Raw genomic sequence first — 15,817 nt, forward strand, 5'->3', positions numbered from 1 at the left:
AGGCGCGCCTTCGGGCTTCCCTTCTGTCTCTCAAGCTCTGGTCCCGCCGAGCTTGAGAGACAGAAGGGAAGGCCGAAGAAACGCCGAGCAAAGAACACGCCTTTCACTGCCGCTGCTGATGCCACCTTAACCCCGAGGTACGCCTTTTAAATTTCGGGGGGGGGGGGGGTGTGGCCCTGGTGCTGGGAGGGAGGGAGGGTGGGTGGGCAGCCTGGTGCATGGTTGTTGGAAGAGGGAGGGAGGGCGGGGCGGCCTGGTGCTTGGTGGGAGGGAGGGAGGCCAGCCTGGTGCTTGGAGGGAGAGTGGGTGGACCAGCGACGGCACGCGTGCCATAGGTTCGCCATCACTGCCCTAGGACATTAATGGAATTCAATGGATTGCAGAATCCAAGGCAGTGTGGTTTTACTAGAGGCAGATTTTGACAGATAAATCTGATTAGTTTGTTTGACAGAGTGACCAGAGAGTTGGATTAAGGAAGAGAACTAGATATGATATACTTAGATTTTAGCAAAGTCTTTGATAGTTCCAAATAGACGACTTAAAAAAAGCACCCTCGGTTCAAGCCCTAAAGTTACTGAATGGGTTAGGAACTGGTTGAACAGAAAGCGACAGAGGGTAGTAGTAAGTGAGGAAAGGAATGTTATCAGTGGTGTGCTGCAAGATTCAGTTCTTGAGCCGGTTCTTTAAAGCGAATGCTACATACCTGTAGAAGGTATTCTCCGAGGACAGCAGGCTGATTGTTCTCACTGATGGGTGACGTCCAGGGCAGCCCCCTCCAACCGGAAACTTCACTAGCAAAGGCCTCTGCTAGTCCTCGCGCGCCGATGCGCACCGCGCATACGCGACCATCTTCCCGCCCGAACTGGCTCGCGCCCGCCAGTCCCGTATGTAGCAAGACAAAGATAAGGGAAGACACAACTCCAAAGGGGAGGCGGGCGGGTTTGTGAGAACAATCAGCCTGCTGTCCTCGGACAATACCTTCTACAGGTATGTAGCATTCGCTTTCTCCGAGGACAAGCAGGCTGCTTGTTCTCACTGATGGGGTATCCCTAGCCCCCAGGCTCACTCAAAACAACAAACATGGTCAATTGGGCCTCGCAACGGCGAGGACATAACTGAGATTGACCTAACAACTTATCCAACTAACTGAGAGTGTAGCCTGGAACAGAATAAACATGGGCCTAGGGGGTGGAGTTGGATTCTAAACCCCAAACAGATTCTGAAGCACTGACTGCCCGAACCAACTGTCGCGTCAGGTATCCTGCTGCAGGCAGTAATGAGATGTGAATGTGTGGACAGATGACCACGTCGCAGCTTTGCAGATCTCTTCAATAGTGGCTGACTTCAAGTGGGCCACTGACGCTGCCATGGCTCTAACACTGTGAGCCGTGACATGGCTCTCAAGAGCCAGCCCAGCCTGGGCGTAAGTGAAGGAAATGCAATCTGCTAGCCAATTTGAAATGGTGCGTTTCCCCACAGCCACTCCCCTCCTGTTGGGATCAAAAGAAACAAACAATTGGGCGGACTGTCTGTTGGGCTGTGTCCGCTCCAGATAGAAGGCCAATGCTCTTTTGCAGTCCAATGTGTGCAGCTGACGTTCAGCAGGGCAGGAATGAGAACGGGGAAAGAATGTTGGCAAGACAACTGACTGGTTCAGATGGAACTCCGACAACACCTTTGGCAAGAACTTAGGGTGAGTGTGGAGGACTACTCTATTATGATGAAATTTGGTGTAAGGGGCCTGGGCTAACCAGGGCCTGAAGCTCACTGATTCTACGAGCTGAAGTAACTGCCACCAAGAAAATGACCTTCCAGGTCAAGTACTTCAGATGGCAGGAATTCAGTGGCTCAAATGGAGGTTTCATCAGCTGGGTGAGAACGACATTGAGATCCCATGACACTGTAGGAGGTTTGATGGGGGGGATTTGACAAAAGCAAACCTCTCATGAAGCGAACTAAAGGCTGTCCTGAGATCGGTTTACCTTCCACACGGTGATGGTATGCACTGATTGCACTAAGGTGAACCCTTACAGAGTTGGTCTTGCGACCAGACTCAGACAAGTGCAGAAGGTATTCAAGCAGGGTCTGTGTAGGACAGGAGCGAGGATCTAAGGCCTTGCTGTCACACCAGATGGCAAACCTCCTCCATAAAAAGAAGTAAAACCTCTTAGTGGAATCTTTCCTGGAAGCAAGCAAGACACGGGAGACACCCTCCGACAGACCCAAAGAGGCAAAGTCTACGTTCTCAACATCCAGGCCGTGAGAGCCAGAGACTGGAGATTGGGATGCAGAAGTGCCCCTTCGTTCTGTGTGATGAGGGTCGGAAAACACTCCAATCTCCACGGTTCTTCGGAGGACAACTCCAGAAGGAGAGGGAACCAGATCTGACGCGGCCAAAAAGGAGCAATCAGACACTGAAGACACGAAGCGTGCCTATCAGTGAGCGAGATTACCCGGGCGCACTGGGTGCACTTCTTGAAGCCGCTGGAAGACTTCGATGACATGGGCAGAAAAATCACGCCGGCGAAATCAAAATTCGCGATGATGACGGAGGGCACCAAAAAGAAGGGAGAAAAACCCGAATCGAGGCCAAATAGGCCGGTCCCGAAAGCGAAAGGAAACTTACGCGGGGAAAAAGCTGGAAACACGGGAAAAGGGTAAAGACCGATCGGTCCCTTTTTTTTTTTTTTTAGCGAAAATCGCAAAGATGCACGAGGTCAACTTGAGGGGCACGAAACGGCGGTAAAACACGACTGTCCCAAGCGCGGACAAAAGAAGACTGGCGGGTGCGGACCGGTTCGGGCGGGAAGACGGCCGCGCATGCGCGGTGCACATCGGCGTGCGAGGACTAGCAAAGGTCTTTGCTAGTGAAGTTTCCAGTCGGAGGGGGCTGCCGTGGACGTCACCCATCAGTGAGAACAAGCAGCCTGCTTGTCCTCGGAGAATATTTTTGTAAGCAATATTGATAAAATGATGGTATCATCTGCATAGAGGTAAACCTTACCAGACAACCCTTCTGCAATATCACTAACATGTTGAAAAAGAGGGGGCCTAAGGACCAATCCCTGTGGAACACCACTGTAGCAGGTAGTCTCCGATAACGGCAGGTTTTACATTCTCACAAGTGGGTAAACGCGGCTCGCGTTGCCCAGTCTGGAACTTATTCCAAGCTTAAAAACGGCTTTGTGGAGCAAGACTATCGCTCCACTGTGCGTGCACAAGTGCCTTCCTGCCCGCTGTGAGAGCGCAGGACCATCAGTTCAATACTAAAGCATATGAAAAAAGAGAAGACAACTCCAAGGGGAGGTGCGAGGGTTTGTGAGACTATAAGGCCTTCTGTCCACTGCGAATACCTGCTACAACTGAGTATCTTCACTTTCTCCAAGAACAAACAGGGCATTAATTCCCAAATGTTCACTGCAACTTTCGCTCTGCTGCAGGTGAAACTATACTCAATTCTCCTATATTCCTCTTATAAATTTAAGATATTGATAGGGCTGGTAATTGAGTTGGCCTATAAGAAATACAGGAAATTATTTTGCTTTGATTTAACCATTACAAAGACAGCAGGCTATGTAGCTATACCCACCATCTGTATTAAATGTAATTCAGCATGCTACAGATATGGGTCATGCTTTGAGCCACTGTATTAACCCATTAGTGGCTACTGTTCCCATATGGGAACAAATCAATTTATTTCCATATGGCTTCTTATGGGAACATTGGGCACTAATGGGTTAAAGATATGAACCTTTTGGAGAGATACTATATAGATTTCTAGGTCAGTCTGTCATCCAAATGGTTTCTTATTTGGTAAGGAGGGGGGCATATTTGGGTATACAGGGGGCTATCAATAAGTCTAGAGTTGTAGTCTTGAAATACATCTTTCTAAAACTTCAAGGTTCAAAAGGGTCTTTAAAATGCATGAAACATTTTCGGCAAATTTGAGATTTCTACATTCAATCTTTATCCCCTCAGGCTGAAAGGTATGGTAGTAAATAATTGAAGGGGGTGGGAATTCTGGGTTTTTTTGTAAGATACTTGTCCTTTTTCATACAAGGGTTTCCCATAGAATACTACTGAAAAATCAAAACAACACTGAATGCAATGGGATAAACCAGCACTACATCAATCCCATCGGGCGAATATGGAACCAGATACAACCCTCACCAATGAAACCCACCACATACCAGTGCACCCCTCATCCCTGCAATGACATGCACAGACACACAGAGCTTTCCCCTTGATTCTATGCAACAGACATATATTTCATTGTTACTACTACTCAACATTTAACATTTGCAGCAGCACACACCTTGTGGCCTTCATAATCTTCTACTTTATAAATTGTAGAATTATAACTTTTACATAATTTTCAGATTTTGGCAGATAATTCCCTGGAAGCTGAAATTCGTATCAACCCACCACCACCACCTTTTTGCCTTCTTTTTTTTTCCTAAACTAGCTAACATTATAGTCCATTTTACAGAGCAAACCTCTTTCTGCCATTCATCCTGCTTATTCTTGAAAATTATAAATCACTACATAAAATCTCCAGTTCCTTCTCTGGTAGTTCATCTGTTAACCTCATGCTATTTTCCTGCAAAAAGCATGCTTCAGTTTCTATTATTCCAACCTATTAACCAACATGGCAAAATACTAACAAGACCAATTCCAACCTATTAATCAACATGGCACAATACTAACAAGACAGTGGAGGAGGGTAGTTAGTGGGGTCCCGCAGGGGTCTGTGCTGGGTCCGTTGCTTTTTAATGTATTTATAAATGACCTAGAGATGGGAATAACTAGTGAGGTAATTAAATTCGCCGATGACACAAAATTATTCAGGGTCGTCAAGTCGCAGGAGGAATGTGAACGATTACAGGAGGACCTTGCGAGACTGGGAGAATGGGCGTGCAAGTGGCAGATGAAGTTCAATGTTGACAAGTGCAAAGTGATGCATGTGGGTAAGAGGAACCCGAATTATAGCTACGTCTTGCAAGGTTCCGCGTTAGGAGTTACGGATCAAGAAAGGGATCTGGGTGTCGTCGTCGATGATACGCTGAAACCTTCTGCTCAGTGTGCTGCTGCGGCTAGGAAAGCGAATAGAATGTTGGGTGTTATTAGGAAGGGTATGGAGTCCAGGTGTGCGGATGTTATAATGCCGTTGTATCGCTCCATGGTGCGACCGCACCTGGAGTATTGTGTTCAGTACTGGTCTCCGTATCTCAAAAAAGATATAGTAGAATTGGAAAAGGTACAGCGAAGGGCGACGAAAATGATAGTGGGGATGGGACGACTTTCCTATGAAGAGAGGCTGAGAAGGCTAGGGCTTTTCAGCTTGGAGAAGAGACGGCTGAGGGGAGATATGATAGAAGTGTATAAAATAATGAGTGGAATGGATCGGGTGGATGTGAAGCGACTGTTCACGCTATCCAAAAATACTAGGACTAGAGGGCATGAGTTGAAGCTACAGTGTGGTAAATTTAAAACGAATCGGAGAAAATTTTTCTTCACCCAACGTGTAATTAGACTCTGGAATTCGTTGCCGGAGAACGTGGTACGGGCGGTTAGCTTGACAGAGTTTAAAAAGGGGTTAGATAGATTCCTAAAGGACAAGTCCATAGACCGCTATTAAATGGACTTGGAAAAATTCCGCATTTTTAGGTATAACTTGTCTGGAATGTTTTTACGTTTGGGGAGCGTGCCAGGTGCCCTTGACCTGGATTGGCCACTGTCGGTGACAGGATGCTGGGCTAGATGGACCTTTGGTCTTTCCCAGTATGGCACTACTTATGTACTTATGTACTTATGTATAGTCTTCATTATGTGATAAAAGGTAAAAAAAAATGGCGAGAAGTAAGAGAAGGCTGTAGTAATTGGTGATTCGATTATTAGGTATGTAGGTAACTGGGTGGCTGGTGGATGCGAAGATCGCCTGGTAACTTGCCTGCCTGGTGCGAAGGTGGTGGACCTCACGCATCACCTACATAGGATTTTACACAGTGCTAGGAAGGAGACAGCTGTCTTGGTACATGTAGGTACCAATGATATAGGAAAATGTGGGAGGCAGGTTCTGGAAGCCAAATTTAGGCTCCAAGGTAGAAAGCTAAAATCCAGATCCTCCAGGGAAGCATTTACAGAATCGCTCCCCATTTCACGCGCAATCCCCAAGAGACAGGCAGAGCTCCAGAGTTTCAAAGCGTGGATGAAACGACAGTGCAGGAAGAAGCGTTTTAGATTTGTTAGTAACTAACATTCTGAGGAAGGGGGGGGGCTATTCCTTAAGGATGGGCTCCACCTTAACCAGGGAGGGTCCAGGCAGCTGGCAGCAGCATTTAAAAAGGAGATAGAGCAGCATTTAAACTAGAAACTGGGAAAAGGCCAACAGTCGCTCAAAAGCTACTGGTTCAGAATAAGGTTATCTTTCAAAGATATCACCAAAACAGGTAAGTAGGACATCCCAATAGCAAGGCTGCAATAGAGAGCATAGTAGACCAGGAGTCTTTAAATAACAAGCAGAGAAATTTTCAAGATTGCCCATCATCACTGTCAACTGCTGAGCAAGATGTAAATAGGAGCAACAAACATGGCCTGAAATGTCTATATGTGAACGACAGAAGCCACAAAAATAAAATAGGAGAGATAGGATATATTGTACTAAATGAAAAAAATAGATATAATAGAAATTTCTAATACCTGGAGGAAGGAGGATAACCAGTGGGACACTGTCATACCAGGATACAAATTATATCATAGTGATAGGGTTGATCGAATTGGTGGAGGGGTAGCACTGTATGTTAAAGAGGGCCTTGAATTGAATAGACTAAAAATTCCACAGGACAGGAAACACATCTTAGAATCCCTATGGATTGAAATTCCATGTGTAAAGGGGAACAGGATAGTGATAGGAGTGTACTACCGCCATCCAGGCCAGGATGAAAAGACAGATGTAAAAATGCTATCAGAAATTAAGGAGGCTAACAAATTGGGGAACACAATAGTAATGGGTGATTTCAATTGCCCTAATATTGCCTGGATAAATGAAACATCAGTGCATGCTAGAAAGATGGAATTCCTTGATGGAATCAAGAACTGCTTTATGGAGCAGCTGGTTCAGGAGCCAACAAGAGGAGGAACAATTCTAGACCTAGTCCTCAATGGAGCGAATGACCTGATGCACGACGTAATGGTGCTGGGGCCACTTGATAACAGTGATCACGACATGATCAGATTTGATATAAGCTCTGGAGTAATAACGTACAGTAAATCCAATATGTTAGCATTTAACTTTCAAAAAGGAGACCATGATAAAATGAAGAATGGTGAAAAAGAAAATCCTTCAGAACATGGAAGGATCCAACTGAAAATAATAGGAAACTACATAAAGAATGGCAAATCAAATGCAAAGTGCTGACAAGGAAGAGCAAAGAGAAACTTTGAAAAGAAGATTGCACTGAAGGAAAAAAAAAAAGTGTAGAAAAACTATGAATATATTAAAAGCAAGAAGCCAGCAAAAGAATCAGTTGTATCGCTAGATGACTAAGGTGTAAAAGGGGCATTCAGGGAAGACAAGGACATAGCGGAGAGATTAAATGAATTCTTTGCTTCGGTCTTCACCAAGGAAGATGTGGGAGAGATACCGGTGCCAGAAATGGTATTCAATGCTGACGAGTCAGAGAAATTGAATCAATTCTTTGTAAACCTGGAAGATGTAACGGGGCAATATGATAAATAAGAGAGTAGCAAATCACCAGGATCAGATGGTACACATCCCAGAATATTGATTGAATTGATAAATGAACTTGCAGAACTAATGTTAGTAACATGGATTTAGTGAAGGGAAATCTTGCCTCACCAATCTACTACATTTTTTTGAAGGGGTGAACAAACATGTGGATAAAGGTGAGCCAGTCGATATTGTGTATCTGGATTTTCAAAAGGCATTTGACAAAGTACCTCATGAAAGACTCCAGAGGAAATTGGAAAGTCATGGGATATGAGGTAGTGTTCTATTGTAGATTAAAAACTGGTTAAAGGATAGAAAACAGTGAGCAGAGTTAAATGGTCAGTATTCTCAGTGAAAAAGGGTAGACAGCAGGGTTCCGCTGGAGTCTGTATTTGGACCGCTGTTCTGTAACATATTAATAAATTATCTAGATATGAGAATAACTAGTAAGGTAATTAAATTTGCCAACGATACAAAGTTATTCAAAGTTGTTAAATCGCAAGAGGATTGTGAAAAATTGCAAGACGACCTTACAAGACTGGGAGACTGGGCATCCAAATGGCAGATGTTTAATGTAAGCAAGTGCAAAGCAATGCATGTGGGAAAGAGAAACCCGAACTACAGCTACGTGATGCAAGGTTCCACATTAGGAATTACCAACCAGGAAAAGTATCTAGGAGTCATTGTTGATGATACTTTGAAACCCTCTGCTCAGAGTGCTGCAGAGGCAAAGAAAGCAAATAGAATGTTAGGTATTATTAGGAAAGGAATGAGAAAAAAACGAGGATGATATAATGCCTTTGTATCGCTCCATGGTGCGACCGCACCTCTAATATTGTGTGCAATTCTGGTGACTGCGTCTCAAAAAAGATGTAGTAGGATTAGAAAAGGTACAGAGGAGGGTGACGAAAATGACAAAGGGAATGGGACAACTTTCCTATGAGGAATGGTATGGGCTCTTCAGATTGGAGAAAAATGATAGATGTATATAAAATACTGAGTGGAGTCGAACGGGTACACATGAATCACTTGTTTACTCTTTCCAAAAATATTAGGACCAGGAGGCACGCATTGAAGCTACAATGTAGTAAATTTAAAACGAAGCGGAGAAAATATTTCTGCACTCAAAGAGTAATTAAACTCTGGAATTCGTTACCAAAGAACATGGTAAAAGCAGTTAGCTTTGCGAGGTTTAAAAAGGTTTGGATAGCTTCCTAAAAGAAAAGTCCATAAGCCATGGACTTGGGAAAATCCACCGCTTATTTCTGAGATAAGCAGCATAAGTGGAGGAGTGGCCTATTGGTTAGGGTGGTGGACTTTGGTCCTGAGGAACTGAGTTCAATTCCCACTTCAGGCACAGGCAGCTCCTTGTGACTCTGGGCAAGTCACTTAACCCTCCATTGCCCCATGTAAGCCGCATTGAGCCTGCCATGAGTGGGAAAGCGCGGGGTACAATTGTAACAAAACTAAAAAAAAACATCTTGCTAGGTACTTGTTACCTGGATTGGCCACTGCTGGGAACAGGATGCTGGGCTTGAAGGACCTTCAGTCTGTCCCAATATGGCAAAACTTATGTACTTATTTAAGTCATGCATTATTTCTAGTAAGAGAAAACATGCAAGTCTACATGAAGATTTTGAATATAAAAATCAGCATGCATGAGCATTTACCTGTGATACCAGGACTAGATGGGTTAGATAAAGGCTTGTTGCCTTCTGTTAAATGGTCTACCCCTTTTGAGAGAGAACCATCCACCAAGATATCGGCTTCATCGACATCATCAGAAGTTCCACCAATTTGGAGAAAGTGAAGCTCTCCACCTACAACAGATTATAAGAAGCATTGTTTATAAATATTTATCTTTCCTATATGTTGCTCCTATTTTCTCCTTTCTGAACCATGAAAAGATTTTCTTTTTAATTATATAACACAGAAAATCATAAGCAAATAGCAGTGCTGTCATTAGAGAACATATGATGTGAAAACAACTGCCATACCAAAACAACAAAATGACTGTACACATAACCTCAGAGATGTACAGTAGTTATAGCAAATTAAATGCCAACTGATTATTGGAACCGTTTCACAATTAACACTCAAATACAGATGTAATTATCTTCTCACTTGGGGTGGGGAAGGTGAGTTTGCCCCAGAATACACAAAATAGAAATCCGCAAAAAACAGTTCTGGCGAAGCAAGAAGACAATAACACTTCAAAGCCTTTACTGGAATGATACCAAAAAGATTAAGCAAGTTAATACTTGGGCTCTGATTTAGTTTTTGTTTAAATTAAAAAAAGAAAAAAAATTAGTTATCTCCATCAAAATAGTATTTACAGAGCAAAAAGCAAAATAGGAAAAACACCAAGTTAGTCTGTAAAGCCCTAAGTTCCTTCTCTAAAAGTCCTGGTACTAAACTGGTATGGGGTCCTAAGTGGCTCCCCTACTTCTTTAGCTCCTCATGGGCCCCAGCCCTGGTACTCTGACTTCTCACAGAAAATCCTGTAAAGCACCATACTACTACTACTATTTAACATTTCTAAAGCGCTACTAGGATTACGCAGCACTGTACAATTTAACATAGGACAGTCCCTGCTCAAAGAGCTTACAATCTAAAAGACAAATGTACAGTCAGTCAAGAAGGTATAAAGAAGGTATAAAAGTATATAGGTTAGGTACCGAAGGCAGCATTGAAGAGGTGAGCTTTGAGCAAAGATTTGAAGATGGGTAGGGAGGGGGCTTGGCGTAGGGGCTCAAGAAGTTTATTCCAAGCATAGGGTGAGGTGAGGCGAGGCAGAATGAGCGGAGCCTTGAGTTGGCAGTGGTGGAGAAGGGTACTGAGAGGAGGGATTTGTCCTGTGAGCGGAGGTTTCAGACGGGGACGTAAGGGGAGATGAGGGTAGAGAGGTAATGAGGGGCTGCAGACTGAGTGCATTTGTAGGTAAGAAGGAGAAGCTTGAACTGTGTGCGGTATCTGCTCGGAAGCCAGTGAAGTGACCTGAGGAGAGGGGTGATATAAGTATATTGGTTCAGGCGGAATATAAGACGTGCAGCAGAGTTCTGAACGGATTGAAGAGGGGATAGATGGTTAAGTGGGAGGCCAGTAAGGAGTAGGTTGCAGTAGTCAAGGCAAGAGGTAATGAGTGCGTGGATGAGAGTTCGGGTGGTGTGCTCAGAGAGGAAAGGGCAAATTTTGCTGATGTTAAAGAGGAAGTAGCGACAGGTCTTGACTGTCTCCTGGACAGGCGCAGAGAAGGAGAGGGAGGAGTCGAAGATGACTCCGAGGTTGCGGGCAGATGAGACGGGGAGGATGAGGGTGTTATTAACTGAGATCGAGAGCGAGGAGAAGTGGGTTTTGGTGGAAAGACGATAAGCTCGGTCTTGGACATGTTCAGTTTCAGGTGGTGTTTGGACATCCATGCAGCAATGTCGGATAAGCAGGCCGATACTTTGGCCTGGGTCTCACCGGTGATGTCTGGTGTGGAGAGATACAGCTGGGTGTCATCAGCATAAAGATGATACTGGAAATCATGAGATGAGATCAGGGAGCCCATGGAAGAGCTGTAGATTGAAAAAAGAAGGGGTCCAAGGACAGAACCCTGGGGAACTCCAACAGAGAGCGGTATGGGGGTGGAGGAAGATCCATGAGAGTGTACTCTGAAGGTGAGGTGAGAGAGATAGGAGGAGAACCAGGAGAGGACAGAGCCCTGGAACCCAAATGAGGACAGTGTGGCAAGAAGTAAATCATGATTGACAGTGTCAAAAGCAGGGGATAGATCGAGGAGAATGAGGATGGAGTAGTGGCCTCTGGATTTGGCAAGGAACAGGTCATTACAGACTTTAGAGAGTGTTGTTTCTGTCGAGTGTAGAGGGGAAAACCAGATTGAAGCAGATCGAGGATTGCCTGAGAGAAAATCAAAGCAGCGGCTGTGAACGGCACGCTCAAGTATTTTGGAGAGGAAGGGTAGGAGGGAGATGGGGCAGTAGTTGGAGGGACAGGTAGGGTCAAATGATGGTTTTTTGAGGAGAGGTGTGACTATGGCGTGCTTGAAGGTGTCAGGGACAGTTGCAGTGGAGAGAGAGAGGTTGAGGACATGACAGATGGAGGGGGTGACAATATGAGAGATAGTGTTAACTAGGTTGGTGGGGATGGGATCAGAGGAACAAGTTGTGCATTTCGAGGAGGAAAGAAGGTCGGAGGTTTCCTCCTCGGTGATATCAGGAAAGGAGGAGAAAGAGTTGGTAGGATGGTTGAGGGAGAGGGTAGAAGGGGAGGAGGTGGCTTGGTAGTGAATTCAAGGTTGATCTTTTGCACCTTGTCGCGGAAGTAGTCAGCCAGTGATTGAGGAGAGAGTGGGGAGGGGGGGGAGCGGAGGGCACTTTGAGGAGGGAGTTAAGGGTGGCGAAGAGACGACGAGGGTTGGAGCTGAGAGAATTGGTCAATTGGATGTAGTAGTCCTGTTTGGCAAGGAATAGGGAGGACTGGAAGGAGGATAGCATGAATTTGTAATGAAGGAAATCTGAATAGGTGCCAGATTTCCTCCAGAGGCGTTCAGCAGATCCGGCGCAGAAGCGAAGATAATGGATGCAAGGGGTCAACCAGGGCTGGGGATTAGTACGCCTTGTGGGAAGGGAGATGGATGGTGCGAGGGTGTCCAGAGCAGAGGAGAGAGTGGCATTGTAAGTGGAGACAGCCCCGTCGACAGACTCAGAGGACATGATGGAGGGGAGGAGATTAGAAATACTAGAGGATAAGGTGCGAGAGTCAATAGCCTGGAGATTCCTGGAAGTAGTGGTTAATGTTGGGCGGGGCTGGGGGGGTGAAGAAGTGTGAAGGTGATCAGGTGATGATCAGAGAGAGAAAGAGCTGAGGCGTAGAAATTGGAGGGTGAGCCGGAAAAGGAGAGGACGAGGTCAAGACAATGGCCATTTTGGTGAGTAGGGGTGGTGAAGCACAGCTGGAGGATGAAGGAGGATGCTAGAGTGAGGAACTGAGAAGTGTGAGAGTCGGATAGGTCATCAGCGTGTATGTTAAAAGTCTCCGAGAATGAGGGATGGAGATGAGGGATCAAGAAAATCAGAAAGCCAGGCATCGAAGTCAGTGAGGAAGGAAGAGAGAGATTTATCAGGGGGGGGGGGGGGGGGCAGTAAATGACTGCAACTCTGAGTGGCAGCGGGTAGAATAGACGGATAGAGTGAACTTCAAAGGATGAGAAGCAGTGAGATTGCGGTAGGAGGAGGGGTTGAAAACTACAGGCGGGTGAGAGTAGTAACTCGACACCTACTCCGCGGCCGACTGGGCGGGGAGTGTGGGAGAAAAGATAACCTCCATGGCATAGGGCCGCGACTGAGGCAGAGCCAGGATTCAGTCAGGGTGAGCAGATGAAGGGAGTGGGAGATGAAGAGATCGTGGGTGAAGGAAAGTTTGTTGTACATGGAGCGGGCATTCCACAGGGCGCACGAGAAGGGGAGGGAAGAAGGGGGAAGGAGGGGAACAGAAATGAGATTGGAGATATCTCGGAAGAGTTTGCATGGATAAGACGAGGGCATGTGTGGTGGGCCTGGATTGGGATTGATGTCTCCGGCGGATAGTAGGAGAAGGAGCGAGAGCGGAGGAGGGTGGGGGAGGTAGGGCGACGAAGGCGATGAAGACGGGATGAGCTTAGTAGGAATGGGGATGGGCTAATGGCAGGAAGGAAGTGTTGAAGGTTGAGAGCTAGGAGGCAGGGGGGGAGAGGAGAGATGGTGAGGTGGTGAGGGACGGGGGAGGGTAGGGTAATGCAGTAGTGAGTAGGATGGGAGAGGACATGGATGGGCAATGAATACCTGCGGTGGACAGCGGTGGGGGGAGGGAGAAAAGATTAGGAAGGGACAGGGCGATGAAGAGAATGTGTATAGGGGCCATGGTCAGGGAGGCAGGCAGGTGATAGGTGAGCTGGTAGGCAGGTGGGTTGGCAGTTAGGTAGTTGAGTAGGCTAGATGGCAGGCAGGTAGTTGATGGGTTGATAAATAGGCAAGTTGATGGTCTGGAAAGCACGCAGGTTGGTTGCTGATCAGCAAGCAAATTGATGGACTGACAGCATGCAGGTTGGTTGCTGGTAGGTAGGCAGGCATGCAGGTAGGCTGGGGTGGATGCGATGGGACTGGAACAGGCTGGACGAAGGACTGGAGACAAGCTGGAACAGATGAACAGACGGAAGAACCGGAGCAATAGGACTGGAACGAGCTGGAGCAGATGGATGGACTGGAACAAGCTGGAACAGACGGATTGGAGCCAACTGGGACAGACGGACAGGAATAGGCTGGAATAGATGGACTGGAACAGGCTGGGACAGCCGGAATGGGTAGACTGGAACAAGCTGGCAAACTGAAACAGATGGACTGGAACAAGCTGGAACAGACGGATTGGAACAGGCTGGAGCAGATGGACTGAAACAAGCTGGAACAGACGGATGGGATCAGGCTGGAGCAGATGAGCAGGAACAAGCTGGAAGGGCTGGAACAAGCTGGAACAGACGGAGCAGATGAGCAGAAACAAGCTGGAATGGGCTGGAACAAGTCGGAACAAGCTGGAACAGACGGATTTGAACAAACAGGTGCAGATGGACTGGAGCAAGTCGGAACAAGCTGGAACAGACGGATTTGAACAAACAGGTGCAGATGGACTGGAGCAAGTAGGAACAGACGGACTTAAACAAGCTGGAACCGGTGGACTGGAACAAGCTGGAACAGGCTAGGACAGATGGGCTGGAACAAGCTGGAACAGATGGACTGGAGCAAGTTGGAGCAGAAGACAGTGACGCAAGCAGGACTGGAACACGCTGGGACAGACGGACTAGAACAAGCTGAAGCAGAAGACAACGGAACAGCAGGGCCGAAATAAGCTGGAACAGATGGATTGGGACAAGCAGAAGCAGAAGAGAGCAGAGCAGCGGAATGGAACAGGCTGAAGGGCCAGAGCAAGCTAGGACAAAGGACCAGTGGCAGATGGACAGGGTAACAGGGCGGCAGGGTAGAGGCATGACCAGAGCCAGAGAGGGTCACAGGACATGAACACGAGGGCCTGGGGAACAGCTGCCGGAGGTCACCTGGTTCCCCATGCTCCCACGCCAGAAGGATCAACAGCAGGGCCAAGGGGTCAGCTGCCCCAGGTCTCCTGGCTCCCAGATGGGCTAGGGAGAAAGGCTGCCACGTGGACGCGCGGACCAGACTGCCCCCCGACGACTCACCACCCTACCTCGAACTCCCGCTGCCTGGTATCCGGCGCAGCGTGGAACAAGGGAGACGGCTGCCATGTGGATGTGCAGTCCCGGGCCGCACAGCCTCGATCGCCCCGCTACCGATGCTCTCGAACTCGCTATTGTCTCTCTTTCTACTTGCCACGTGGTCAGGTTTGGGCAGTAATAGCTTTTTCTCTCCTCTGCCTCTTCGAATAGTGGTCATTTATCGTCCCCCTGATAAGTCCCTTTCATCCTTTCTCAGTGACTTTCACGCCTGGCTTGCCTTCTTCCATGATCCTTCCTCCCCCTCTCTCATCCTTGGTGACTTTAATATTCCTGCTAATGATCCTTCCAACTCTTATATTTCCAAGTTACTCGCTTTAACGTTCTCCTTTAATCTCCAACTATGCTCCACCTCCCCCACTCATCAAAATGGTCACTGTCTTGATCTCATCTTCTCCTCCAACTGTTCACCCTCTAGTTTCCTTGCCTCTGAACTTCATCTTATAACTTTCACACTTAATTCTCCTCCCTCCCAGTCCCGTCCTATCTTATCTAATTTATCTAGGAATCTTCACGATATTGACCCTTCATCTCTATCCTCCCATGTTTCAAACCTCCTCTCTACTGTGGCACCATCCACGTCTGTCAACGAGGCTGTTTCTTCTTACAACAATACTCTATCCTCTGCCTTAGACACTCCTGCACCTTTGATGACCCGCCCTGTAAGGTGTACAAAACCCCAACCTTGGCTGACTTCTAATGTCCGCTACCTACGTTCCTGAACCCGCTCGGACGAACGCCTCTGGCGGAAATCTCGGGCCCTTGCTGATTTTACACTTTAAGTTCATGCTGACCTCCTTCCAATC

The 15,817-nt window shown here is 46.9% G+C and overlaps 1 protein-coding gene across 1 annotated transcript in view; it reads right to left on the minus strand.

Moving 5' to 3' along the window:
* The window catches only part of BIRC6 (baculoviral IAP repeat containing 6), a 965,314-nt gene that overhangs the window by 765,414 nt on the left and 184,083 nt on the right, over nt 1-15,817 (minus strand). The window contains 1 exon segment of the mRNA XM_030196513.1: nt 9,400-9,549. Within this exon segment, the coding sequence (XP_030052373.1) occupies nt 9,400-9,549 (150 nt within the window).

Source organism: Microcaecilia unicolor, chromosome 3 (assembly GCF_901765095.1).
Source record: "Microcaecilia unicolor chromosome 3, aMicUni1.1, whole genome shotgun sequence".
Taxonomy (NCBI): domain Eukaryota; kingdom Metazoa; phylum Chordata; class Amphibia; order Gymnophiona; family Siphonopidae; genus Microcaecilia; species Microcaecilia unicolor.